The sequence below is a fragment of the Chelonoidis abingdonii genome, chromosome 17, assembly GCF_003597395.2.
Source record: "Chelonoidis abingdonii isolate Lonesome George chromosome 17, CheloAbing_2.0, whole genome shotgun sequence".
Classification (NCBI taxonomy): Eukaryota; Metazoa; Chordata; order Testudines; family Testudinidae; genus Chelonoidis; species Chelonoidis abingdonii.
Window position 1 is genome coordinate 5,382,608 of NC_133785.1, and position 27,127 is coordinate 5,409,734.

Sequence of the window (27,127 nt, forward strand, 5' to 3'; positions counted from 1 at the left end):
CTGTGGTGAGGATAAAGAAGGTGTTTGGAGGAGGCCATGGGGAAGTAGCCCAGGGAGTTGTAGCTGTCATGCAGCTGTTACAGGAGGCACTATAGACAGCTGCAATCTACAGAGCCCTAGGCTGGAACCCGGAGTAGAGGGCGGTCCCGGGTTCCCCCCAGATCTCCCAACTCCTGATCAGACACAGGAGGAGTTGATCCAGACTGTGGGGAAGATCACTGAGGTGAGCAAATCTGCCAATAAGCACAGGACCCACCAAGGTAGAGGAGGAACTTTGTCACACAGTGTAGAGCAATAAATCAAATCTTATGACTCTGTCTTCATCAGATGGTCTCCTCAGGGGCTTTAGCAGAGACTTAATCTTAGGGAATCTAAAGGGGTTATAGTTCTGTTTTAGATAAACCATAGCTGAGATTTGCATATTCTAAATTTTGTTGAAATAGTGCAGTTTTCAAAAGAAGAATGAGGTCTAACCCGAAGCCATAAAATGGTAGGTAGTGCTATCAAGCTGTATTGTTTTAAAAATAGAGAATTTCAGGCTAGATGAATGTCAACAAGGGAGGCAGATTTAGGCTACTTGTAAGTAAAGATGAGACTATGAGAAGAGTAATGATGTCTTTGAGAAGCATCCAAACGATGCATTTCCGGTAGCTGTGTGCAATACTAAGGTATGAAATCTACAGCAGCTTCTGAGCTATATAAAACAGATCTTCTTCTGCCTGGCTGGATTATAGAAATCAATAATTTTACATTTTCTATACGCCATAGAAATAGGTTTCTGATCTCAATCATGTCACCACGTAATAGATAAAAGCTTTCAGAATCAAAGAGATTAAAGTAGCATGGTTTTCCAAGATGTTGCTCACTAAAAGCTTAATTAAAGCTTCTTTGAAAATTCATGTAATGATGTGCTATGAAAAAGCTTTACGGAAAAAATATCCTATTGTAATCTAAAAATCCGTTGTTTCTTCATATTGCCTTAAAAGCTATTTTATCCCCTATATTACTTATAGCATATTTATTTACTATACAGATGTTTCATCTGTTTTATACATAGTTCTCTGTATGAAAAATCTGATACCAGAATCTAGATTTATGATAATTTTACAATAAATTCCCTTTGATAGAGCTCAAGGACACACAACTCCTGAGCCTGTGAATGTTTCTTACACCTCATAATTTAAAAAGGGCCATTCCCAAGTATTCCACACAAATATCTGAAAAGCACCTTCCTCTGTGTCCATAGGAAAGGGAATGAGGCTTTTCAGCTAACTAGACCCCTTCCTATATAAAGGAGATCTGCACCTGTTTCAGGGGCATGATAAAGTCTGTTGAAATCACTCCATTTCCAGTTTTTGTACTGCAATCTGGTAGTGGTTGTGACAGATATGACAATTTCCTGCAATATCCTGGACAAACCTTATTGGATTATGTTTAAGAATCATAGGAGTTCATGTATTAAAAGGGAAATGTTTATGTTTTATTGTGGAATCGTATGTAACTTCTTTAAGGGGAAGACATGCCTAGTATAAACCACAGGAAATGCTATGAACTTTTTAATAACACTTTTCAAATGTTATGTTAGGACTCTTTTAAACAATAGGCCAGACAAGAATGAACTTTTGGTTGAGTGGATTTCCTAGGGAATACAAATTTCCACTCCTGGACCCAAACTTTTGAAGCCACGTCCTGTGGCGAAACCCACTGTCTATGATGGGGGTTCTCAAACTTCATTGTTCTGTGACCCTCTTCTGACAATAAAAATTACTACACAATCGCAGGAGGAGGGACTGAAGCCTGAGCCCACCTGAGTCCCACTACCTTCGGTGGAGGGGGCCGAAGCCTGAGCCTGCGAAGCCCCACCACCCGAGGGGGGGCGGGGGGGGCCACGAAGCCCGAGCCCCACTGCCCTGAGTGGGGGACCTGTAACCTGAGCTCTGCCACACGGGGCTGAAGCCATCAGGCTCGGGCTCAGGCTTCAGTCCTGGGCCCCAGCAAGTCTAATGCCAGGACTGGTGACGCCATTAAAATGGGGTCTCAACCTACTGCGGGTTCCCAACCAACAGTTTGAGAACCACTGGTCTATGAATTACCTATTCCCAGATCAAAGACCTAGGCTGTATAAAAGAGGAACTAAACTTCTTATAGACTCATAGGTCAGAAGGGACCAATATGATCATCTAGTCTGACCTCCTGCACAAAGCAGGCCACAGAACCCTACCCATCCACTTCTATAACAAACCCCTAATCTATGTCTGAGTTATTGAAGTCTTTGAATTGTGGTTTGAAGACCTCAAGCTGCAGAGAATCCACCAGCAAGTGACCCATGCCACATGCTGCAGAGGAAGGCGAAAAACCTCCAGGGCTTCTGCCAATCTGCCCTGGAGGAATTCCTTCCCGACCCCAACTATGGCAATCAGCTAAACCCTGAGCAGTGGAAAGACTCACCAGCACACCACTCAGGAAGATTCTCTGCAGTAACTTCAGATCCCTCCCATCCAACATCTCCCATCACACACATTGGCGAGCGACTTTATCTGACTGATAATCAAAGATCAATTGCCAAAATTAACTATCATCATCATTACCATCCTTCCTAAAACTTAATCAAGCTTAGTCTTAAGCCAGATATGTGCTTTTTGCCCCACTACTCCCTTGGAAGGCTGTTCAGAACTTCACTCCTTAAGTGGTTGAAACCTTGGTCTAATTTCCAAGTCTAAACTTCCTATGTCCAGTTGTACCCATTTTTTCTTGTGTCTACTTGGTACTAAGCTTAAATAATTCCTTCCCTCCTATGTTATCCCTGACTTATTTATAAGAGCCAGATATCCCCCTGCAGCCTCGTTTGGCTAGGCTAACAAGCCAAGCTCTTTGAGTCTCCTGCCTAAGCAGGTTTTCCATATGCCTCGGATGCGTCTAGTTAGCCCGTCTCTGAACCCTGTTCCCAAATTGGAATTCTCCTTTCTTAAACTGGAAGCCGAACTGCAACAGTAGTTCAGAGATGAGGTTCCACAGTGCCTTATATACGGGTACTGAACAGCCTCCTTATCTTAATGCTGCGAACTACCTCGCCGGATGGCAGTCCTAAAACCGATTTGCTTTTGTAACGGCCATACGCTATGCGCGGCTCATAATCATCCTGTGATCAACCAATACTCCAAGGACTTTTCCTCCTCTGTCTGGCCTTTCCAATGATGTGTCCCCAATGGTATATCTAAATTCTTATTATTATCCTAAGTGCATGACCTTGCACTTTTCACTATTAAATTTCATCCTATTACTATTACTCCAGTTTACAAGGTCATCCAGATCTTCCTGTATGATATCCCGGTCCTTCTCTGTGTTAGCAATACCTCCCAGCTTTGTGTCATCCACAAACTTTATTAGCACATTCCCGCTCTTTGTGCCAAGGTCAGTAATAAAAAGGTTAAATAAGACTGGTCCCAAAACTGATCCTTGAGGAACTCCACTAGTAACCTCCTTCTAGCCTTCTTGTTCTGAGCAAAAGGTGTTGTGAACTTGTAACCCAGAAAAACACCTACATGTGGTTTGAAGGACTATTCACAGGCCAGATCTCTTGTTAGAGTTACTCTGATCTCTCTGATAAGCTAATTAGCATGCTTATAGGTTCTTTTATTGTTTATATGTCTTCTCTGTAATGTATTTACCTTTAGAATAAATATGCTTGCCCAGAAAGGGCTCTGTTGTAACTTAACTCTGTGCGTAATTATACTGTTTATAGCCACTGAGGAAAAGGCAGTCTATCTTGCTGGGGAATTCAGTGTTGTCAGGGAATTGTGCAGCCTGGAATTACCCCGGTCAGGAGGAAGAGAGATGAGTGTCTCTGCCTAAGAGAGGTTACAGCTGGGGAGGTAGAAGCCTCACAGTAGATGCCCTTGCTGGATGACGGAGGGGATGTACAGGTGCAGTTACTCTGAACTGTGACAGTATTATCTAGTGTTCAGAGAATGAAATTGGAAACCGTGACTCCTAGGTTCTGTTCCTGGATCTGCCACAGACTTGCTTGCTGTGTGACTTTGATAATACACTTGACTGGTCTCTGACTTAGTTCTTTCATGTAAAATGAGTGTTTCAGTGCTTATCTAGTGTACCTCCCAGCTCTGCTATGAAGTTTTGATGGATGAATATAAGGTGCTATATCCAGTAAGTGTTGATTAATCCAAGGGTCATTCCTGACAGTGGATTCCTAATGCAGGCATGTTACTTGGAGGCTGACAGGTAAACCATTTACTCTTAATTCTAGGAAGGCCTAACCACCAAGAATAGTTTCATATTTTCATACTGTCACTCAACTGAAGGTTGGGCTGATGGGAGGCCATGATATGAATGGAGGGGAAGGGAATAAACTTGGAAAGCAAAGGTGAGAAAAAAAAATTAAAGAAAGCAGGGCAGATGCAGGAAGTTTTTTGTGTTGTGTATACATTTCGGAGACATTCAAAGTAACACAATTTAGACAAATTCCAGCTGGAAAAGAGATAATGGGTGAAAACAATTACACAATTGCAACAATTCTTAATTTGGACCTGCTATGAGATTGCCCAGTTGCTCCAAATTACAAAATTTGTGGGCTGTTGGGATGGTGACACAGAAGAATAGTTTTTAGCAGGGATTAGTGTTTATGAGATACATCGTTCCAAATGTCAGAAGGCTATGGAATTTGTCATAACAGATCAAACCACTGTCTCAGACGCAGTCACCTGGATATTTCAAATGAAGTTGAAACCCCTCTTAATGCACCTAACTGAAAACCCAGAGGTCCACACTTTAAAACTATGAGAGTTTGAGAGGCTGTTGATGTCTCATAGAACTCATTAAGCTTTCAAAAGCATGTTGTCTCCCAAGAAAGATTTTGGTCTTCCAACACTATTGTTATTAAATCAAAGTAATACTGATATAATTATATCCTATTATAATATGGAGGTTGGATGGATAGAGTGAATGGATTTGATATTGGCAGGGCCATCCTTATATTTTTGGGAGGTCATAACTCGTGCTATCTCTTACAATGCATAATTTTAGTCATTTTCTCTATCTGCAGGAACAAGAAGATTGTTTTTGATGGTTATGGTGGGGTGGGACTCGCCACTGCAGCACCTCCCACTGGATGTCCCAGGAATCAGCTTTGCTAGCCATTGTGCCCTCTTCTGGTGGCGTCTTGCAACCATAACTTCTGCTCCAGGGACCCACATCACTCCCAAGACTGCAGTGTCCTCTTCATGATACATCCTTCTGCCTGTACTGCACTCTGTGCTCCCTCCTTCCAGGGAATGTCACAGTCCCTTAGTCCAGCCACTTCCTCAGCGGTGAGTGGCAGTACCCAGACTCATCCACTATTCTGGATCCTGGCCCAGGGACTCTGTAGATGGCCACTGCTTGCAGCACCCTCTCCAACTCCTCAGTAGATTTCCCTAGGCCACTTTCCCACAGCCCCAGAATTCTCCTTGCCCTTGCCTCAGGGCCGCAGTCTACAAATCCCTGCAACTCACCAGGAGCTGCCTTTAGTTCCCAGGGTCTCTGACTGCAGCACTGCTCTGTTCAGGGTGCTTGCTGCTATAAGCCTGCAAGGCAGCTAATCCACCTCCCTCCTCAAGCTCCAGGGAGTAACTGGAGCTGCTGTGCCCTGAGTCTGAAGCCCTTCTTATATAGGCCCCTCGCAGCCTCTCTCTTTTTGGCCACCTCCTGCACAGTCTCCCAAGGGCTATATTAACCCCTTAGAGCCCAGTGTGGGGCAGGCATCCCATCACAATGGTATTTCAGATCATGCAAGTGAATCTATGCAAATAGACCCCTGTGCTTACACAAAGCTTCCTTGAAGTCAATAGATGAAGTCAAGACATATAATCTGAAATGACTTTGATGAGGCTCCATGCAAATACAGGAGTATGCCTACACTGGCAGTGTTAGGGTCATAAGTTAGCAAAATAATTCCTCTCTGTTCCTTCTAATGTGTCTTTTGTGATTTACAGTATGAAATGAGTGATTTCCTAGATGACTGACTTGAAAACATGTTTAACTGACCAAACCTTGAGAATAGACAGGCTGATGATTATTGATGACAACCATGATATATGCCTGTGCCTTCAAGTACATTGTAATTAATGAAGTCCTTTACCATGTTTTACTAGTGTGATCCAAAACTATTCAACTTGCACTGTGTCTCATGAGAAGCAGAACTGAATGGATGGTAGAGGCATCAGTTTGACAAATTACATCAGAATACTGCGCAAGTTGGGTTGCAATCCATCTATTTGCTTGTTTTTAGCATGTATCTGGCACCCTCCTTCCTGAAGGATCCCAAAGTGCTTTACAGACAGTAGTGCTGTTATTCATGATATTTCTATTTCTAAGTATATACAGTTCTTCTAGGAGACAGGAGACCTAGATTATGTTCCCAGCTCTGCCTCTGAATTGCTTATTAGCTTAATTTATTTGTAGCTCACTTTCCTTATGTGTAAACTGGAGATTATACTTGCCTTCCTTTGTAGTTTCCCAATTCTCTTGTCTTGAAAATTCTATTTAGAGAGGAATATTGAAGCCTGGAGGAAATCCAAAAGTCCATTGTCTGTGATCCTTGCATAGTCCATTTCCTATGGATATATATTTTGGGCTACTTAAACAGTAAGTTATTCCCTTCATACATTAAAAGAACTCATTATAATTTAGGCCTCAATCCTGCAAACACTTACATATGTTGTTATGCTACCATGAATAGTCCCACTTACTTGAACAGGGCTACTCATGGTAGTAAAGTTAATTTGTGCATAAGTGTTTGAGGCTTTAGATTGTAAGCTCTTTAGAGCAGGGACCATATTTTGTACAGTGTGTGGTTGTACAGTGCCTAGCACAATGGGGCCTGATCCATGACTGGGACTCCTAGGCATTACTGCAATACGAATAATACATAATTACAAAATTCTTAAAGTACAAATACATACTGAAATGTAGAGAATTGTTAACTTCATTGCAAAAATTCCTAACCGAGGAGTTTGTTAAACAATGTCTGTCTTTTTCAAGGTTAATGTATTTATTGACCACCTCTCATACTCTTGCTAAAGCTAAAAAGAACCAACTTCCAGCAGGTATGAGCAGGTATGAAATTGCATCTTCATGGAAGGTTCTGTTCTTAGAGTGGTTCAAAAGAGCTGCTGCTCCACCTCCTCTGGATCTGTATGTAGTGTCAGAAATGCCACTGTTATAGCCACAAGTGATAGACCAAAAGAGGGAACTATTACCACGATCTCTCTATGCTATCAAATCTGCTGGTGGATAATTCTAGGGATTAAAAAAAAAGCCATGCAGGCCATTGTGGAATGGAGCAGAGCAGAAGGAAAAATTAAAACCAATGAATTTCATAGCTAAGCAGAATTTGTGGGAGATATTCCTTCACCAGGTAACTTTTTGGAAAAAGTTGGGAACTAAGTAAAACTTTCAGCTTTGAGAAGCGTGGAAGGTGTCTGTGTAAAGATGTAGTTCAGATGAGCATGATTAACGGCAAACAGTATATAGGGAAAAAACATACAGAATTCAATAAAGAAAGAAATACACCTAAGTGTAAATTTGTTCTTAATTTAATTTTGAAAGCTAATTTATATGAAAATAGAACAGTTAAATATTAGTTACATATGTAGTCAATAAAACAAATAACACGAATCCTAATTAGCACTAAACATTAAAGTCATTAATAAGAAATAAAAGGGAGATATGAATGAACTAATGTTCCGAGGCATGTGCATAAGAAGTCAACATGAAAAGAAATAATAATTAAAAGATAATATTAACAGGATAAAATCTTTTCACAGGATAATGGTTTCCTGGTGCTAAATAAATACCAAGGTGAAATCCAGGCATCTGTCAAAACTAAATATCAAGTTACAGACAAGATATTTTAAAGTGGGAGACATTCTCCAGTACTCTCACGGAAGCACATTATTTCTCTTCCACCAAGAAAATAATAAATCTGTACGTTAGTCATTTGGTTTGATGGATATTGTTGCCATAGTTGGACTGTTGTTCATGGCTGTATTATTGATTAGTTGTGTTTGTACAGAACAAATTAGTTATGTGCATGTTAGAATTTGTTGAGGTTTTTTTACACTAAATTATTTTTTCCTCTCGTATCAGGTAGCTCTGAAATTAGGAATGGCTTGAGTTTCCAAGGGGCCTCAGTCTAACAATGAAATGTGCACCTCATGCATGCAAGCAAATTAATAATGTTGGTCTGGGGGCAAGACCAGGTAATTGGTCATCAGACTCATGGGGTGAAATCCTGGACCCATTGAATTAATGGGAGTGTTGCCATTGATTTCAATGGGATCAGGATTTCCCCCCTGGTTTCTATCCCTGGATCTGCTACTGACATGTTGTGTGACCTTCGGCAAGTCATTAACTTTATCTGTTTATCTGCCTAATGAATTTATAAATTGTGAAGCACTTTGAGATCCTCAGATGAAAAGTGCTATAAAGCTGTTATTGAAAATCTGGGAAGGATAAAGCCTTATTCAACATCAAAAGTGCACAGCAGGTAATTGACATACTTACGAAAATCCTAATATGGTTTTACTTCTCATCACATTAAATAAATTACTTTTATTCTGTGATCTTTTATAGTTTCCTTAATCCAGTTCACAGTGTAACCTTTCATCTTCAACTGATCTTTCATAATTCGTGTGCCACTAAAAGTCGAGTACAGATTCTCAAGTGCAAGAAGGCCTTTAAAAAAAAAACAACTAACCAAACATTCATCACTGAAGTCCCAATGTGTGACAGCCTCGATACTGTCTATGGCAGGGGTCCCCAAAATGGTGCCCGCCGGGACGTCTAAGTGCGCCTGCGTACTGGGTGGCAGACAAGCATCCGCCAAAATTTCAGTAGCGACGCCTCTGGATGACACTGCTTGTTGCGGACAAACAGTGTCATCCAGAGGCATCGCCACCAAAAGACAACGCCTCTGGATGATGTTGCTTGTCAGCGGCATTTCGGCGGATGCTCATCTGCCACCACGGTTCTCTATGGCTCGTCATCTGAAAAAGGTCGGGGACCACTAGTCTATGGGTTGTAATTTTATACTAGCTAGTGGGCAAAAGCACTACTGCTCTCTGCTGGGTGAATTGTAGCTGCTTTGCATTCATATGCAGGACTGCTTCTCCTTTGACTACCTGGCTCATGATGGATAAGGGCCAATATAGCCCCTGTTTTGCTTTTAATTTAAGCAATAAAACATGAATCATAGAGCACTCAAGTGGAAGTCATTCACAAAATACTTAATGTTTATTAAAATAATAAAGCTAGAGTCTCCCTCATCCCATTTGTACACATTGTGATAACTAACTTGTTTGCTACTGGAATGACTCACTGCAAAGCATATCTAACAATAGAGACCTGAGATTTACCTCTATTGTTGAGAGTGCAGTCAGAGATGTATTACAATACCATGATGCATTTAGGAATATATAGCATTTGTTATGCTGCACTTATCTATTGGCATATCAGATCAACTCCCCTGCTTCTAGCAATCCCCAGTAATGTGCAATAGCCTGTACTGGTGGGAGCTAACTGGAGTTCAATTTGTAGTTGCTTCTCTGCATCTCTTGTTCTAAAGCACTTCACAATCCATATATGTTGTATAGCAATTATTTGACCTACCAGTAAAATGGCAGCTTTGTAACATCTCAAGCAACCCACATAACTTAGCACAGAAAAAAGAAAGGGGAATTTAGGTGGCAGAGTGTAATAATCTCTCTTTCAATTTGGCCAACATTGTAATATCCACAAATAATGAGGCCCTGTGTGTTACATTTCATGTAAAAGACAGCACAGCACCTTCTAACCTCATGCAGGGCCACTGATTCTGTAGTAAATCAGGGTGACATCCACTGAACTGTCAACAGGAAGCATTTAAAGTATGGCTTGGAAAGTCACCCATCCAAGAACAGAGCAAATCCAGCCTTAGTGTGTTGAGTGACAGGCACAGGCAGCCAGGACCGGCTCCAGGGTTTTTGCTGCCCTTAGCAGCGAAAAGAAAGAAAAAAAAAGCAGTGATCGCGAGCTGCATCTCTATTGCCGCCCCTTCAGTCTTTGGCGGCAATTCGGCTGCTGATCCTTCGCTCTGAAAGGGAGTGAGGGACCCGCCGCCGAAGACCCGGACTTGACGCCCCACTCCTTTGGCTGCCCCAAGCAGCTGCTTGCTGGGTTGGTGCCTTGAGCCAGCCCTGCAGGCAGCATAACTTCTGCTGGCAGCCGGAGTGGGGCTGTGAGCTCTGTGAAACCCTTTCCAGCTGTACCTATTTGCAGGCCCCTTTCAACTCTGTTACACTCAGCCCTTGCTCTGTGACAGGGCCGTAAAGGGTGGGCGAAGTAGATGTTGCTGGCCTGCACAGACAGAGCCACCTCAGCTGCTGTCCCCATGTACCCAAGCGCCAGAGATGAAATGGGCAAAGCGTCACCCGCAGTAAAGGAAAACCGGTGTGTGTGTGTTCAGGTGGCTGCCCTTTGCTCCGCGCGGGGGAGTCCTGCGAAGAAAGGGGGAAGGGCCAGGGAGATAAGAAGAGATAAGGCCTGTGCAAACTCTTCTGTGTTCTTGGGGCAAGAGACTCTTCCACCTCACTTCTCCCTCCTCCCCTCAGCCCAGGGCCCCCTTCCTAGCTCCCGCCCCGCAGCCTTGCCCAGCCAGTGCCGCCCGATCTGTCCTGGGCCGGGCCTCTCGTGTCTCCTCCTCTCGCCCGCGGAGCGGAGTGGTTCGGCGCGGCTCGGCCCCGCCCTTCCCGCGGCGGAGCGCTGGCTGGCAGAAGGCGGTCGGGGGGATGTGAGTAGCTGACACGATCCGGGCGGGCCCGGGCCTTGTTAGACAGGCGGGGCCACGCCCGGCCCTTCCCGGCGCGGCGGGGGCTTCGCTCCCTGAGTCGGGGACAGTGGTTGTGGTGGCTCCGGGAGAGAGGGAGCAGACCCCGGGCCCGGGGCGGGGGCTGCAGCGCCCCAGGCCTGGCAGCACGACGGAGGCCCCATCAGGGGCCCCCCTGGTCACTGTCTCCGCCCCGCAGGCAGGTGGGGTTGACTCAGAGCCGGTCCAGCAGACACCGGCCTGCATCGCCCCGGGGGGCGGAGCCCGGGACCGTCCTTACATGTGACGGCATCGGGATTTGAACCAGCACAGGAGGTGCCAAGCGCTGGCCTCCTGCCCAACCGTCTCCCCTTACCTGTCCCGCCCCAGGGAGACCCTCCCTTGCTGTTCCCCTCCCAGCTTCCTCTGCACCAGCCTTTCATCCCTTGACCACGCCAAGCATCTTGTTTCTGCAGTACCCCTCGCTCCTGAGTCTCTCTGTTTCCTCTCCCCAGTCAGTTTCCTCCCCTGGTCCAACATCAGCCTTTTTTCTCTGACCTGCTTCACTGTAGTTCCACTGTTTTATACCACAGTCTCCAGCACAGTTCTTGGTGGAACAGCCTTTTTGCGTTGCTCTGCTTCATCCATTGCCTATCTTATTATAGCTCATCTGACCATCCATTTTTCTTCCCATCTCATAATCTCTCTTTCCCTTAGTTGTTATTCTTGGCATTATTTTAACAGATGTAGTAAAGGTGAAATGTGATCAGTTTTAACAATGAGTTAAAAGTAGTTTCAGATACTACACCTGCTCCTGAACAGCTGTCCATAAATTATGTAATACATGTTTGGTGATTTTCAAGACCATTTATAATACTTTGTAACACTGGAAATAAACATGCGAACTTAAGGACCCGCCCACTTCCTAAAGGTTTAAGTAATTTATGGAGACCCCAAGAGTACCCTTACCAATTTTTGTGGTTTACAGCAGGATGGACTGATTTCAATCACCATTTTTAATAATGGTTTGAAATCAACAAACAGGAAACTTTTGATTTAAATAATTGATTTTAATCTATTTTTCCATTTGTACTTCTGATTTTCCTGAAGAAAGGTTGAATCTCATTAGTCAATAACCCCTAAAAGAAGTTGACATGCAGCTAAATATAGCTTTTACACTAAATTTGGTACTTCATTTTGCTAAGTAGGATAACCATATCTATACACATTTATTTAAGCAGTGTATATAGCGTAACATACATTTATTCAGATTCTTAATTTTTACCCTTTTATTATGTTAGATAAAGACAAATGATGCATTTATTATTTACTAGATTAATTTGTGATTTGTTCCAACTTGCAATTGGGTGGAAATTGGAATAAAATTTAAAAAACACAAAACCAGCATTTTAAAATTGTTTTTAAGTAAACCAAACTGTCTTAAATGTTTTGGATACAGAAGAAAAAAAGTAAGTTATTAAAACATGTTTTGAATTGAACATAAATAATTTATTAATCACGGGTATTATCGTGTTTAGTAAATTGAACTGATTATTTCTAGCATTGTGTCTTTCAAGATTTTAGAATTAGTAGATCTCATCTTCTCGCACCTTGTTTTTATTCATAGATTGGAAGAGGAAAACAAGCTTTTATGCTTTTTAAGCTTACATTTGGTTTCTTAACTTTGTATGAATTAGTCTTTGAACTAAACTAGTTGAATATACTGAAAAGAAAAATATATTCTCTCTACTCCTGTCAAAAGCTGGTTGTAGCACTTCAACAAACTTTGGTTACAGATGCTTAGCTTAGTTACTTTCACCAGTTCAGTGATTTGACTTTCTTTAAAATTCGGCAGCAAATGTATTGCTTAATATTTTCTTTATTTAATGTACATGATTTTAAAAGAATCTAGTAAGTTTAGGCTTTAACATTAGTTTGCCATAATTTCAAATTTACTTTTAAATACTTTTCTTTTGAAAATAAACAGTTAATTTAAATAAAAAATCCATTTTTTTTAAAATGAATTTTCATCCATCCTGAATTACAGCCATATTTTCCTGAGGTTTTTGTGTGTGTTTAATATTTCTCCATTGTCTATGTGGGTTATTTTTCACACAAAAAGGAGAACTGATTATAAAAAAAAATGGTGTCTGATTCTGGAAAGAAGCCCTTCCCCCAATATTTTTCCTGTTATCTCCACGCATTGTAGGTATTAGCTTTAACTATAGTAGGTAAAATAGTTTTAGATTGAGGTGTGATTTAAAAAAAAAATGTTCTTTTAATTCTGTAAGAGGTACAGTTTGTATGAAAGACAATAGAACAATCACAACGTGATTCTGTAGTTCTGATTCAGGAAGAATTTCTAACAATCTCTGTGGAAATTTTGTGTGAATCAACATTACAGTTTGAACCCTAAATTTCCATTGTGTTTTGTATTTCCATACAGTTTTAGGTTTGGTTGAGCATCTTTCCTTACTTATATACTTAATATGTAGGGCCAGTACATTTTGACTTGTATTTAGAAACAAAACTTTGAAACTTGAGCCCAGTAAATAAAAATAAACTTTAGATTATGGCAAGTGAAAAATTGGACCTACCTTTTTAAAATTTAAAATGGGTTAGTGTTTAATCAACTTGGGAAAGAGTGGAACAGGTAGAAATGGAACTCAGTTTTGTCAATAATTGAATTTAGTGCTGGAATGAGATAATGTACATAATCATTTGCATCTTCTATGTGTGTTTTGACATACTGCTTCATTCAGGTGCTTGGACATGAGTAGGGCCCTACCAAATTCACAGTCCATTTTGGTCAGTTTCATGGCCAGGGGTTTTAAAAATGAGTCAGTATCACGTTTTCAGATGTTTACACCTGAAATTTCATGGTGTTGTAATCTGTGGGCCCAAGAGGCAGTCAGGATGGGAAGGTTGCAAGGCTATTTCAGGGAGGTCATGGGATTGCCACCCTTACTTCTGCCCTGCTCCTGGCAAGGCTGTTGCCTTCAGAGGTGGGCAGCCAGAGAGGGAAGCCTGCTGGCTGGGCACTTAGCTCTAAAGCCAATGCTATGACCAGCAGCAATGCAGAAGTGAGGGTAACAGAGTTTGGGAGGGTGCGTTACCATATATTTGGTTTTCCCAGCAGTCTCCCACCTGAGTCGGGGAGATGACAGCTGGAGCCACAGCCTCCCTGCACGGTTCTCTCAGGCAGAAGCGGCTCCATCCCACTCCCTGCCTGGCTGCCAGGGAAAGTGGCAAACATGCTGATGGGGAGGCACAGGGAGGGAAGGACGGAGCCCCTGTCCCCAGCAGACCAATCCGGGGGTACTTGACACCCTCCATACTCCTCTATGTATCGCCTCTGAGACAAGGTTTTGAAACTAATTAATATACAGTAATAAGTCACCAGGAGCAGATGATATTCATCCGAGAGTTCTAAAGGAATTCAAATATGAAGCTGCATAACTATTAACTGTAGTATTTGACCTATCACTTAAATCAGTTTCTGTACCAGATGACTGGAGGATAGCTAATGTAATGCCAATTTTTAATAAAGGCTTCAGAGGCGATCCTGGCAATTACGGGCTAGTAAGCCTAACTTCAGTTCTAGGCAAATTGGTTGAAACTATAGTAGAGAAAAGCATTATCAGACACATAGCTGAACACAATTTGTTGTGGAAGTGTCAACACGGCTTTAGTAAAAGGTAATCATGGCACACCAATCTATTAGAATTCTTTGAGGGGGTCAATAAACATGTAGACAAGGGTGATCTAGTGGATACAGTGTACTTGGACTTTTAGAAAGCCTTTGACAAGGTCCATCATGAAAGGTTCTTAAGCAAAGTTAAGGAGTCATGAGATAAGAGGAAAGGTCCTCTCATGGATCAGTAACTGGTTAAAAGACAGGAAACAACGGGTAGGAATAAATGGCCAGTTTTTAGAATGGAGAGAGGTAAATAGTCATGTCCCCCAGGGATCTGTACTGGGACTAGTGCTGTTCAACATATTCATAAATTATCTGGAAAAGGAAAGAAACAGTGAGGTGGCAAAGTTTGCAGCTGATTCAAAATTACCCAAGAGAGTTAAGTCTAGAGCTGACTGCAGAGTTACACAGGGATCTCACAAAACTGGGTAACTGGGCAGCAAAATGGCAGATGAAATTCAATGTTGAAAAATACAAAGTAATGCATATAGGAAAACATAATTCCATTTATACATACAGAATGATGGGGTCCAAATTAGCTATTAATACTCAGAAAAAGAATCTCTGAGTCAATGTGGATAGTTCTCTGATAACATCTGCTTAATGTTCAATGACAGAAAAACTAATGGAATGTTAGGAACCATTAGGAAAGGGATGGTTAATAAGACAGTAAATATCATAATGCTGCTATATAAGTTCATGGTATGCCCAAACCTTGAATACTGCGTGCACTTCTGATTGTCCTATCTGAAAAAAGAAAAATTAGAAAAGGGAAAAGGTACAGAGAAGGGCAACAAAAACGATTAAGGGTATGGAACAGCTTTCATATGCGGAGAGATTAAAAAAACTGGGACTATTCATTTTATAAAAGAGACAGCTGGGGGGGATATATTAGAAGCCTATAAAATCATGAATGGAATGGAGAAAGTGAATAAGGAATTATTTACTCCTTCACATAACACAAGAACCAGGGGTCACCCAATGAATTAATAGGCAGCAAGTTTAAAATAAAAGGAAGTACTTCTTCACACAATGCAGTCAACCTGTAGAGCTTGTTGGCCAGTGATGATGTGAAGGCAGAAACATAACTGGATTAAAAAAGAATTAGATAAGTTCCTGGAGGATAGGTCCATTAGTTTCTATTAGCCAAGATGGTCATGGGTGCAACCCCATGCTCTGGGTGTCCCTATGTCTCTGACTGCCAGATGTTGGGACTGGATGATGGGATGGATCAGTTGATAATTGCCCTGTTCTGTTCATCCCCTGTGAAGCAGCTGGTGTTGGCCACTGTCAGAATGCAGGATACTGGACTAGAAGGACCATTGGTCTGACCCAGTGTGGCCATTCTTATGTTCTCAACAAGCCAGACAATGGCCCCACTGCTTAACGTGGGGTGAGGTCATTAGATTTTCCTTTACCAGTGATTAGGAACAGTGATGGTTCTATTCTTCTTTTCCGTAAGGCCTCACAGAACTGCGCTGTATCATAAAGTTCCACCAACATGCTGGCCTATTGTATATTCTCCAGACTACAACATCACATTTATGGGATTGGAGAAGCTACATCCGTTTGATGCAGGGAAATGGGGGAAAGTAATCAATTTCTTGAAAGGTAACATAATGACAAAATTACACTTATTATTCAACTTTTGTTTAAGTGGTGTTAAACTGACACTTGTGCAAAGAAAATGGAACAGAAGTAATTGCATGCAAGCTCTGTAAACATTAACTATAGTTATTGCTAATATAGATAATAGCTGCTCTACTATCTGTCTTGCTTTTACTTTCTGGGCAAATCATGCTCTTTTCTTTTTAAATGTATCACCTTTGTAATACTTTAGTGTCTGTGAAACCACAAACTTAAATCTCAGCAAGTTTAACTTGCCCTTAATATTTCTTATGTAAATTGACGTCCATGCACTTTACACTGTTGATGCTCTTGCAAGTGAGAATTTAAAAACTGAGATTCTATCTGAGCTGCTTGGACATGAAACAAACTGCAGCAGTTTTCTTTAAAGCATGGTTTGCTCCACTGTCCTTGGCACTTTCTTCCCCACCAGTATTTTGCCAAGAACTTTCCACTCCAGTTGTGGCTGCATTTCTGTGGTGCTGTGTGTATGCAGAGTGACACTCACCTAGTGGTTGTCAATTTCACTCTGCCATTGGGTTTGAAAAACAGCAGGAAAAATAACTAGTTGGTTAATTTCGTTCTAACCCACTGCTGGGCAAAACTATGAGCAACAGCAAAAGTACAGGAGCTGCCTATATAAAGACTCATGAAGGCAGCAATGCATTAGTAGGTTATTTTCAAATCGTAAAAGCTAGAAACGTCTTTAATGGTAACTTAGCATGCAAAATTCCAATCACTGTAGAAAGTTCCCTACTTTTCAATAACAGAGGATCAAGTGAATTTGTCAGACTCTGCCAAAGTACTTCACAAACTGTATATGGTAGAGAAGATCCCACATTCATGCCAATAAAACATTTATAACAAACCATATAAACTGTTCTGTTTGTGCTACATATTTTAAAAAGAAATTAATGTAAAATTGTTTGAGACTTAAACATGTTTGCCTGTTTTCACATTGCATCACCTGTGAAGTTAGAGTCCAACAGTTCGATTCATAGTACTAACAGGGGACTCTTGTGCTTGTGCTGATTCAGGTGTAGAAGGCAAAGGCCGTATGTTTTTAGAGTACAAAGCATCCTGTTGGTACTCAGTAAATTATTTATCCTCAGAACAGGTGCAATACAGGATGAAAAAATGCAAGTATACCAGATCTGCTGCATCCACATCTGTTAGAGTTCTGTCTTGATACCCATTTAATTTTTAGTCTCTCTGAGACTATCGTAAAGAAGGCCAAATTAATGCCAGTTGACACATGTATTCTGAGAGACTGCCTTTTGACATATACTATCAAACACTTGTCAGACACAGACGACCCCTATCCACAAAAGACCATTTTATCAGCTGACTCTGTTCTGTTTTTCAAACCATAATGATGTAATGAACATTTTGACATTTAACATACTTAGTGTTCATTGTGATTACAAATTGAATACTAAATGTTTTCTATCAGTACTAGATTACGAGGTAATGAGAAGTGAAGATAAACTAATAAAAGGTTGTCTTTATAGACTGGAAGCAGATACTGTTTTGGAGTTCCAGTTACTATTTATTTTAAAGCTAATCCTGAAACTAAAACTGCACAATGGCTCTAGTTCTACTGAAATGGAATGAAAAAATCTTTCTTTTGCATTGTGATCCGTGTAAACACGTAAAATACTTGACTTCCAAGGGGAAGGACCAAGTATGACTGAATGTAACTGGAGCATTTTGGTTGCTTCAGTCTCTTTTTGGAACAGTATCGCAGAAGAGAGAACATTCCAACCCGACTCTCACCACTAAAAAAGTTTTAATGACTAGCTTGCTGTATTAAATTATATATGGTATGAATCTGACTTACTCTTGAGATTGCTGATGGAACCTAATATATTTCAAATTAAGTAGCAAATCACATTTCAGGAAGAAGGAGACTAACTGTGGCTTGCATATATCCATCCCTTACTATTTCATAATGTTGTGATAATTAATGTTTGTAAAGTGCTTTGAGATCATCTGATAGAGGCATAAAGATTAGTGTGCTGATAGGCACTAATATTGCTGTTTACACAGATGAAAAGTTCTGTGCAGAAATGCTGTTGGGAATTTCAAATATAAGAATTAAGGTCAGAGCTTGTAAATCTTCAACACCTTTTCACCTGAGGACTGAGATTACTTGGCCAGGTCAAAAACACCTGTCAAACACACCATGCCCAAGCCAGTAGCCCACCCAGAGCCATTCCTATTGCATTGACATTGCCATATATTCATTTTTCCGTCAATAAAGCAATTCTGCCTCTGCCCATGAATTAAATTCTTCCCCTCAAGTGTGCATTAAATGCATTCTGATATTCTCCCCAGTTAATGAATTCTGGGATCTTTCCCAGTCCCCCTCTTCAATCAATGAATCTTGACTTCCATCCCCCAATTAATGAACACTGGAGCCTTCTGCCTTTGTTGAGCTCCTCTGAGGTTGCTGCCCTTCTGGACACACTGGTGTTTCTTCCAATTCCTCTTCTTCATGTGGACACTTCTGCTTTTCACTGTCCAGTTCCTCAAGGAAAAACTGATGACACTAGACTCTTCCCCCCCCCCCCTCCCATTTCGTAGAAGAGAAGGTGCACTCTGTTCCCTGCATCCCCTGACTGGAAAACTACTAGAGGCATTTTGGCTACTCTGTTCTGATACTTACTTCTCCCTTCAGGGAAGAAGTTGTTGTCTCCTTGGCCCTGAAAAATTTCTATGTGAGCTGGGTGAATTGGCAAGGTGGGTTTTTCAAGCCTTGGTCAGAAGTTCTACCAGTGCAGACTTTGTTGCAGATATTCTTTTATACCATGCCAGTGGAAACAAAATCCATCAGATTACATTCTTTTTGCAACTGCATTAAGAAGGCTTTTCACAAAGTGACTTTGCTCATCAGACACATACTCTCGTACTATATAATATAAACAATTATAGAGACAAGGTAGGTGAGGTAATATCTTTTATTGGGCCAGCGTCTGTTGGTGAGAGAGACAAGCTTTTGAGTTTACACAGAACTCTTCTTCAGGTCTGGAAAGAGCTCTGTGTAAGCTGGAAAGCTTGTCTCTCTCACCAACAAAAGTTGGTCCAATAAAAGATATTACTTTGCCTACCATGTCTCTCTAATATCCTGGGACCAACATGGCTACAGCAACACTGCATAAACAATTATGTGATGATCACTAGTGTTATACTTTTAACAGCTGATCACCATAGATAAAGCATGCATAACTGTTCTCCACCATGGGCATTGCTTAGCCATCCCTGATGCACTGAAATGAAGTTTGGTATACCAGCCAGCAAATGTATCCACATATGTCCCTGCTTGCATTAAAAATATCTCACACACACACACCCATGTACAGACATCTTGGGGTGATATTTAGGAAAGCAGTAGTTTGTACGGGTAAAACTTAATTTTATGTAAGCCTATGGGCCACCAAATATGGAGAGCAAGTAATTGCTTCCAGGCTCTGCAAATTAAATATTAATAGGGGTTTGACAATGTTAAATGTAACAATTAAGCCTAGATGTTCATGTCTTATCAGAACTCTCTAAGTAATTATTATTCTTTGAATTTTACTATTTCCTGCTCTGATGATTCAGTGAATTAAATGTCAGTGCTTGACTGTGGAATTTGCAGTAAGACATACACCTCTACCTCGATATAACGCTGTCCTCAGGAGCCAAAAAACCTTACCGCGTTATAGGTGAAACCGTGTTATATCGAATTTCATTTGATCTACTGGAGTGTGCAGCCCTGCCCCCTCCAGCCCCCATAGCGCTGCTTTACCGTGTTGCATCTGAATTCTTGTTATATCAGATGGCGTTTTATCTGGGTAGAGGTGTATTAAAGAATCAAGATTAATAATTGCTGATACCAGGACCAGAGTTTTCAAATTGTATCCATGTTTAAACTATGAGTGCCCTTTGGATATTTGTTCTGGTGTTTAGCATCATTTGTCTTCTATTCTAAAACCTTCACTGCCTACCTTTCCTTTCCAGTTTAAACAAAGAAATTAGCACTTTGAAATTATAAAGTGGTCTATGAGCATTATTAAATTCTTATCATTATTTTAGTTTTATCCATAAACAATTTTGTTATATTATTTATATGTGATTAATAACTTGTGTAGAGTATGTGTTTGAAGCATTTATTAGCACTTTGAATCAAAAGTCCATTTAATGCAAAGTACTATAGGAGCTCCAACACCTACAAGCCAGAATCTAAAATTGTAGGGAGAAAAATTGGAAAGTTCAACAATGCTGAATAACAGTTTTTCTTCCTCCTTTTTTTCCCCTGCTGTTTCAGAAGAAAAACTAATTGCAGATGACTTGATTGTACAAGCACGAGAAGCTACTGAAGAAGATCTGTTGGTTGTCCACACAAGACGCTACCTGAATAAGTTAAAGGTGCTGTAACCACTGGTTGTCTTTGAAATAAACTTTTTGGAATTTATTTCAAGCAGTAGATGTCCTGCCACTGGCATAATGTTACTTCCTTCTTTCTGGTCAGTGCCTGTTATTAATGAACCAGCAAATTCCAGTTCAGCAGTTTACCAGAGCTATATTCTGGATTTTCCCTCTTACTTTTTAACTCTTTTTCAGAGTTATTGTTTCAAAGGCAGACCTCTATTTGTCATTGTGCACAACATTTAAAAGTTTGCTGATAATTATTGAAATTGGTACTGGAAGTCGAGTCTCTACATCAGCAGAGTTGACAAGCTGTCAGTAATCTTGAGATTAAGTTGAATACAGACTAGGGCCTATGTCTTGAGGTGAAGATGTGATTGAGCAATGGTGCCACTAAGACTGTTATTAACTGTATCCTAAAATATTTTCCTTCCTTTCCTAGCAATAAGTGGCAGCATAAATGAGATCTAAATATAATATAGACTAGATATTTCTGTTCTGCATTTGGGGAAAAAACAGATGATACCATATAGTGATGATAACACTATTGCTATTCCAGTTTTAACTATGGAGGCTATTAAACAGAAGCTATTAAAGCTAGACATTTTTAAAACAACAGGTCCAGATAATTTGCATCCAAGAGTTTTAAAGGTCTGGCCTAGGAGCTCACTGGACCATTACTGTTGACCTTCAATAAGTCTTGGAGCAATGGGGAAGTTTCAGAAGACTGGGAAAAAGCCTATTTTGTTCCAGTTTTTAAAAAGGGTAGTTTTAGGCCTATCAACCTGACATCAATCCCTGTCAAAATAATAGAGCAGCTGATACAGGACTTGATCAATAAAGGATGAAAGGAGGGCACCATGATTAGTGCAAATCAATATTAATTAGCTCCTGTCAAGCTAAATTGATGTCTTTTCTGATGAGATTACACATTTGGTTGATAAAGGGAATAGTGTTGATATAATATACTTAGACTTTTCTAAAGTGTTTGACTTAGTACTACACAACATTTTGATTAAAAATCTAGAACAGTATTAAATTAACATGGCACACATTAAATGGCTTAAAAAGTGACTAACTGAGAAGTCTCAAAATATAATTACAAACAGGGAATCATCAGGAAGCAACTCTGTTTCCACTGTTTCCACTCTGTTTCGCATTGACCTAAAGAAAACATAAAATTATCACTGAAAGTTTGCAGATGATATAAAAATTGGGGGACTGGTAAATAATGAAGAGGACAAGTCACTGATTCAGAGTGATTGGGGTCACTTGGTAAACAGGGCACAAGCAAACAATATGCATTTTGATATGCATAAATGTAAATGTATGTATCTGGGAACAAAGAATGTACGCCATATTTACCGCATGAGGGACTCTATCCTGAGAAGCATGGACTCTGAAAAAGATTTGGGGGTCATAGTGGATAATCACCTGAACATAAGCTCCCAGTGTGGTGCTATGGACAGAAGAGCTAATGCAATCCTGGAGAGAGAAAAAAAATCAACTGAACCAGGTATCTGAAATTTGTTAAATAATTAAGCAATATAATCATGTTAAGATATATACAAGTATTTATACTAATACTACAAATACAGATCAGCAGAATGAGTGCTATACATTTTTATATCAGGAGGTAGCCGTGTTAGTCTGTATCCACAAAAACAACAAGGAGTCTGGTGGCACCTTAAAGACTAACAGTTTATTTGAGCATAAGCTTTCATGGGTAAAAAACCCTCACTTCTTCAAATGCATGGAGAAGAATCTGAAGAAGTGAGGTTTTTTACCCATGAAAGCTTATGCCCAAATAAATCTGTTAGCCTTTAAGGTGCCACCGGGCTCCTTGTTGTTTTTATACATTTTTATAGTTGTTTCCAGATTCCCTTCAATATCTTTCTCAGCTGTAGTCAGTCTAAAATTGAAATATACAGAAGACAGCTATATGCTGTAATATATATATGCAGAATGACTACTAACAAAGCAAAACTTAATGAAGTTGTCCTATAATTTCTCTGGTAGGCTTATCTGAAATGTAGATAAAAGTCTTATAAATGCCTCTGAGACAGAAGCATTTGCCAACATAAATCCTTCCATTTAGCTTTTCTGTCTAACTTTGATTCTGAAGTTATATTCTCTTCGCTCATCTCCTTTGAAAATCTGCTTTTGCTACCTCTTCAGTGTTGCCCATGTATTCCACTGCCTTAGCTTCATGGCTAAAGTCCTCCTCTGTGCCTTCCTCCCGTCTTGCCATGACCATAGCCTTTCCCTTTGACTTCCCATGAGCTCTTCAGATTCCAGCATGTCCAGTAAGTCACTTCCTCCTTTCTCACTTGAGCTATCATTGTTTATTATACAACCCAAAGGACTAGGAGCATGATATAATTTACCAGTGACAGGGTCCCTTCCTTCCAAAGTGTTTAGAGCAACACCACAATTGATAACAGACATATAGTCCTGCCACTGTTGGTACAAGAAGTTTCTTATTCATAGCTCCTGGCATTTGGGACAGCTTTTCTTTGGCTCTGAACTTAGACTTCCCTTTTCTTAAAAAAAATTCCAGTTGAAAATGCCTTTTAAATCCCCTTATGCCTTTACTAGAATTTTTTGTTTTAATTTTGTAACTATATTTTCTCTGTAAAGCATTTTGGAATAAACTTTTATGAAAGACAGTGGACAAAGTAGAGTTGTATTTTAAGTATATCAGAAAAAAATCATAAGCCTAAAAACGATTGGTAATCAGGCTGCTACCAGCCTCATTATAAAATAATCTTGTGTAGAATGTAATTACCCCTCATCATGGTAAACAAATGTACCGTTGTCACAGAAAGTGTGGGAAGAGGATTAAAGGCCCTGGGGGAAGACTCAAAATAAAGAAGGGAAGATGAGAGAGACTACCGTGCTACATAGACTATGGGTAGTGGTTTTGCTTTACAGCCGTGTCACCCTAAAATGTATATAATCAAAAGCAATACTTTCATGTTAGGTTTTCCGGTCACTTAAACAAAGTGAGTTTTGCCCTTGTAGTTTGATAGCATCCAAACCCCCAAAGGAACTACATCTTTACTGCATACCTTTGAACACACCGTTATAATAATAAAAAAGGAGACATTACATAATGGCAAGTGAAATGTGCAGGAGTGAAGAGGTTTGGTGGGCTGGTCTCAAAGGAGAGGGCTCAAATGTAGACTTTACCATGAATACTTCTATCACTTGAAATGGACTTAATGTAACTGGTTGGTTGTGTCTTATTCTCTTCTGCAATATACTTAACATGTTGAAGTCATCCTGCTAATTGTACTCATTTTTGTTTTTTCTTGTGCTCCAGGCAAAATGACTTTTTGGCAAATTTAAGTGAGCATAAGGAAATTAGTAACATTTGAAACACAATTAATTTCCTCCATAGCTCTAGGGTTCTAGTCTTTACAAGGGTAAGTTCTGTTTTATTTTAGAATGAAGTGCTGTAGTAGTTAGAGTAAATGTTGATTGAGCATTAAAAACAGAATATACTATACTAGTTGTTCTACAAATAATAATTGCTTAATGGGTTCAGGTTTTATGTAATTTTAGGAAGGCATTTGTTTAGGGATTTCTTTGTGCTAGTCTGTTGAAAAAAGAGGTTCATACTTCAAGAGATGTATGTAGCACTGGAATACAAAAGAGCAGAAAGACAAAAGTGTGCTTAAGGGTGAGAGAGACCTTAATTACAATCTGCGTGCCATCTGTATTGGAAGGCTTAGAATGCCAGTTGATATCTCTACGCATTAGCACTGAATAGAGAGTGTTCACTGACTATTCTAATTGTAAAAAGATTATTTTTGTTGAAATATCTTTCTTTGAAAATGTACTAGAAAAGATGCTGTGGACAGAATGAGATAGATGAGTACAGATGACATAGAATCTGAATTTAGAAACTCTCCAACTGTATTTGTAAGTAAAAAATAATAATCTTATATGCTGTAATTCAGAAGGAGCTGCTCTGAGTTTGCCGTCATTGCTTTTGGACAATGAAAGCAGACTTGAAATCTCATTTTTTTGAGCACTGTATTCATCTGCCTAGTGGCTCCCTTCCTCATGTGATGTTGGTCACTTATGTTGCTTCCTACTGATCTTTAAACCTCTTGACTCACCTGTTATAATCTCACTTGAGGCTTCATACCTTATTGATTCTGTTCTTACCAGAGCTTCTCTCAATATTGAGCCGTCGTTCCATAGAACCACCCAGCATACATTTATTAAATAATTTCTTGAGGCAAGAAAGGAGGCACCACGTGCATGGTGTGGTTCTAAGTGCCGTACAGGTGTTCCTAATACTTATGAGGAGGACAGCTCTACGGTCATCAACCTCAGTGGACTCTGAGGTCTCAGTGGTCATAAGTAAGGCTATGTTTTAGTCACGGGTATTTTTAGTAAAAGTCATGGGTCACGTGCAGTAAAAGAAAAACCTATCCATGACTTTTACTATATACCCCTAACTAAAACTTGGGCCTGGGTGTTGCGAGTGCTGGGGGTGGTGATGGCCCAGGACCTTCACTGATGCTGGGTGGACATGGGTGGCGGCATGCAGCCTGGGACCTATACTGGGGAGGGGAGGCAGGCAGTGACCCAGGACCTTCGCTGGTGCTGGGCCAGGGCGAGTGGCGGTGCACGATCGAGGACCTCTGCTGGTGCTGGGAGTGTGGAGGATTGGCAGGGCTGGCAGGTTCCCTACCCGGCTGTGACCGGAATGTCCCTGCACTCCTAGATGGAGGGGCGGCCAGGAGGACTCCACGCACTGCTCCTGCCGCAAACACCGGCTCTGCAGCTCCCATTGGCTGGGAACTGCAGCCAATGGGAGCTGTGGGGGCAGCGCATGTGGGCGTGGGCAGCGTGCAGATCCCCCTGGCCCCTCTGTGTAGTTGCTTCAGGGACATACAGGTGCGAACTGGGGAGCTCCCCACCCCAGGTAAGTGCCACCCAGCACCACAACTCCCTGCCCTAGCCCTGAGCCACCTACCACACACCCAAACTGATGCTGCTGGCCACTGCAGAAGTCATAGAGATGACAGAGTTCCATGACCTCTGTGACAGACATGCAGCCTTAGTCATAAGCTACAGATTCTCACCTTATACATGATTGACAATTGACCTCCTTACCTCTCTGGCATGGTGGCAGTCCAGGGAGAAATTGCAATTACGAATGGACTTCCAAACTGTAGTGACCAGGGTCACTCCTGTTTTGGGTCTGAAAACCTACTTGGGAGACTACACGCTTAGAGTACTTTGTCTAGGAACCATAGGTACATATAAATGTTCTGGGAGGAAGTGCAATCCTAAATATACTAAGGACATTCAGAAGCCTAGTATCCCAGAGGGTAATCATGATGGAAATGGATAAGCAAGCCACCTTATTTACAAACAAACAGAGGGTATCAGAACATTCTTTCTGTGCTGGGAAGCCCTACTGGTGTTGGGAGTGAATGCTCCTTGTCCTCTAACTATTAGTTACAGATTGGCTGAACTGTCTGGTAGTGGAGTCAGATGAATTGTCTCTGAGCCAGAAGGCTGTGGCCCGTATCTTTCTCAAGATACTAGATATCTGTACACAATGCCCCTGAACAAAAGGTAGTGGTGTTCCACAAAGCTGTGGAAAGAGATTACATTGTTACGGAGACATATTCTCTATCTCTTTGTGAGGGAAGGTTGCATATGAATTCCTATTAATACTTCTGATAGCAATGGCCCTGACCAGGCTCAAGAGAAACAAAGATTCACTTATCTTCATAGCCCCCTACTGCCTAAAACAAATATGGTTTTCAAACTTGTCTTGGACAAAGCAGGCTAGTTCCATTAGGCTAATAGTCTTGTCACATCTGAATGCACAGGATAATGGCATCTCTCTACATACCATCTCTTCCTGTCTGTATGGCTCCTGCAACTATAGAAATCAAGAGGCATGACTTGTGAACTGTCTGGTGTTCTCTTGGTTGCTTGGAAGGAGTTTTCTAGAAGGACTTACAGTTTGAAAGTGTAAAAGTTTTAAGGTCTGGTGTGAAAAGGCCCACACAAAGTCTGCTTGACTGCCTTTTAACTCAGACAAGTGAAGGACAGATCTACAAACAGCAGATCTAAGCCCATGCTCTGATGAGCAATGAAAGCTGTTCATATTAGCAGGAATGCAGAGTGGAGTGTCAGTCATGAGAATGCTATAGCAAAACTGAAGGTGAGGTAGAGAGCCTCTGGAAAATTCCCAACTTCTGTGGGGAGACAGGTGGACGTTCACTGTGTTAGTAGCAGCCGAAGAGGCTGACCTAAGATTTTTGGTGGGGAGAAGACAGGCTGAAGGGCAGTTGAAGGGGAGGTAAGATAGGACTGAGGGGACAGATCAGGAAAAACTCTTGTAAATTGAATTTTCAAGTGGAATAATTATGCTTTTTAGTATCTGTATATCTTTAACTGAAAAGTTGTCCACAGATGTATGGGTTTTCCTTCACATCCTTTAGTAAAAGCATAGTTCTAGTTGCAGGATGTGAACCTGGAGATTTTCAGGTGCTTCCTGGAAGGCTTTAAGTCCCTAAGGC

General features: G+C 40.9%; 1 protein-coding gene across 2 annotated transcripts in view; it reads left to right on the forward strand.

Moving 5' to 3' along the window:
• The first annotated feature begins 10,771 nt into the window (after positions 1 to 10,771).
• Positions 10,772 to 27,127, forward strand: part of HDAC11 (histone deacetylase 11) — a 68,548-nt gene continuing 52,192 nt past the window's right edge. For both annotated transcript variants that reach the window (XM_032764202.1, XM_032764211.1), the window contains exons 1-3: positions 10,772 to 10,822; positions 15,997 to 16,145; positions 20,470 to 20,570. In XM_032764202.1, coding sequence (XP_032620093.1) covers positions 10,821 to 10,822; positions 15,997 to 16,145; positions 20,470 to 20,570 — 252 coding nt within the window. In that variant the 5' untranslated portion in view covers positions 10,772 to 10,820. The remainder of the gene's footprint in view (positions 10,823 to 15,996; positions 16,146 to 20,469; positions 20,571 to 27,127) is intronic.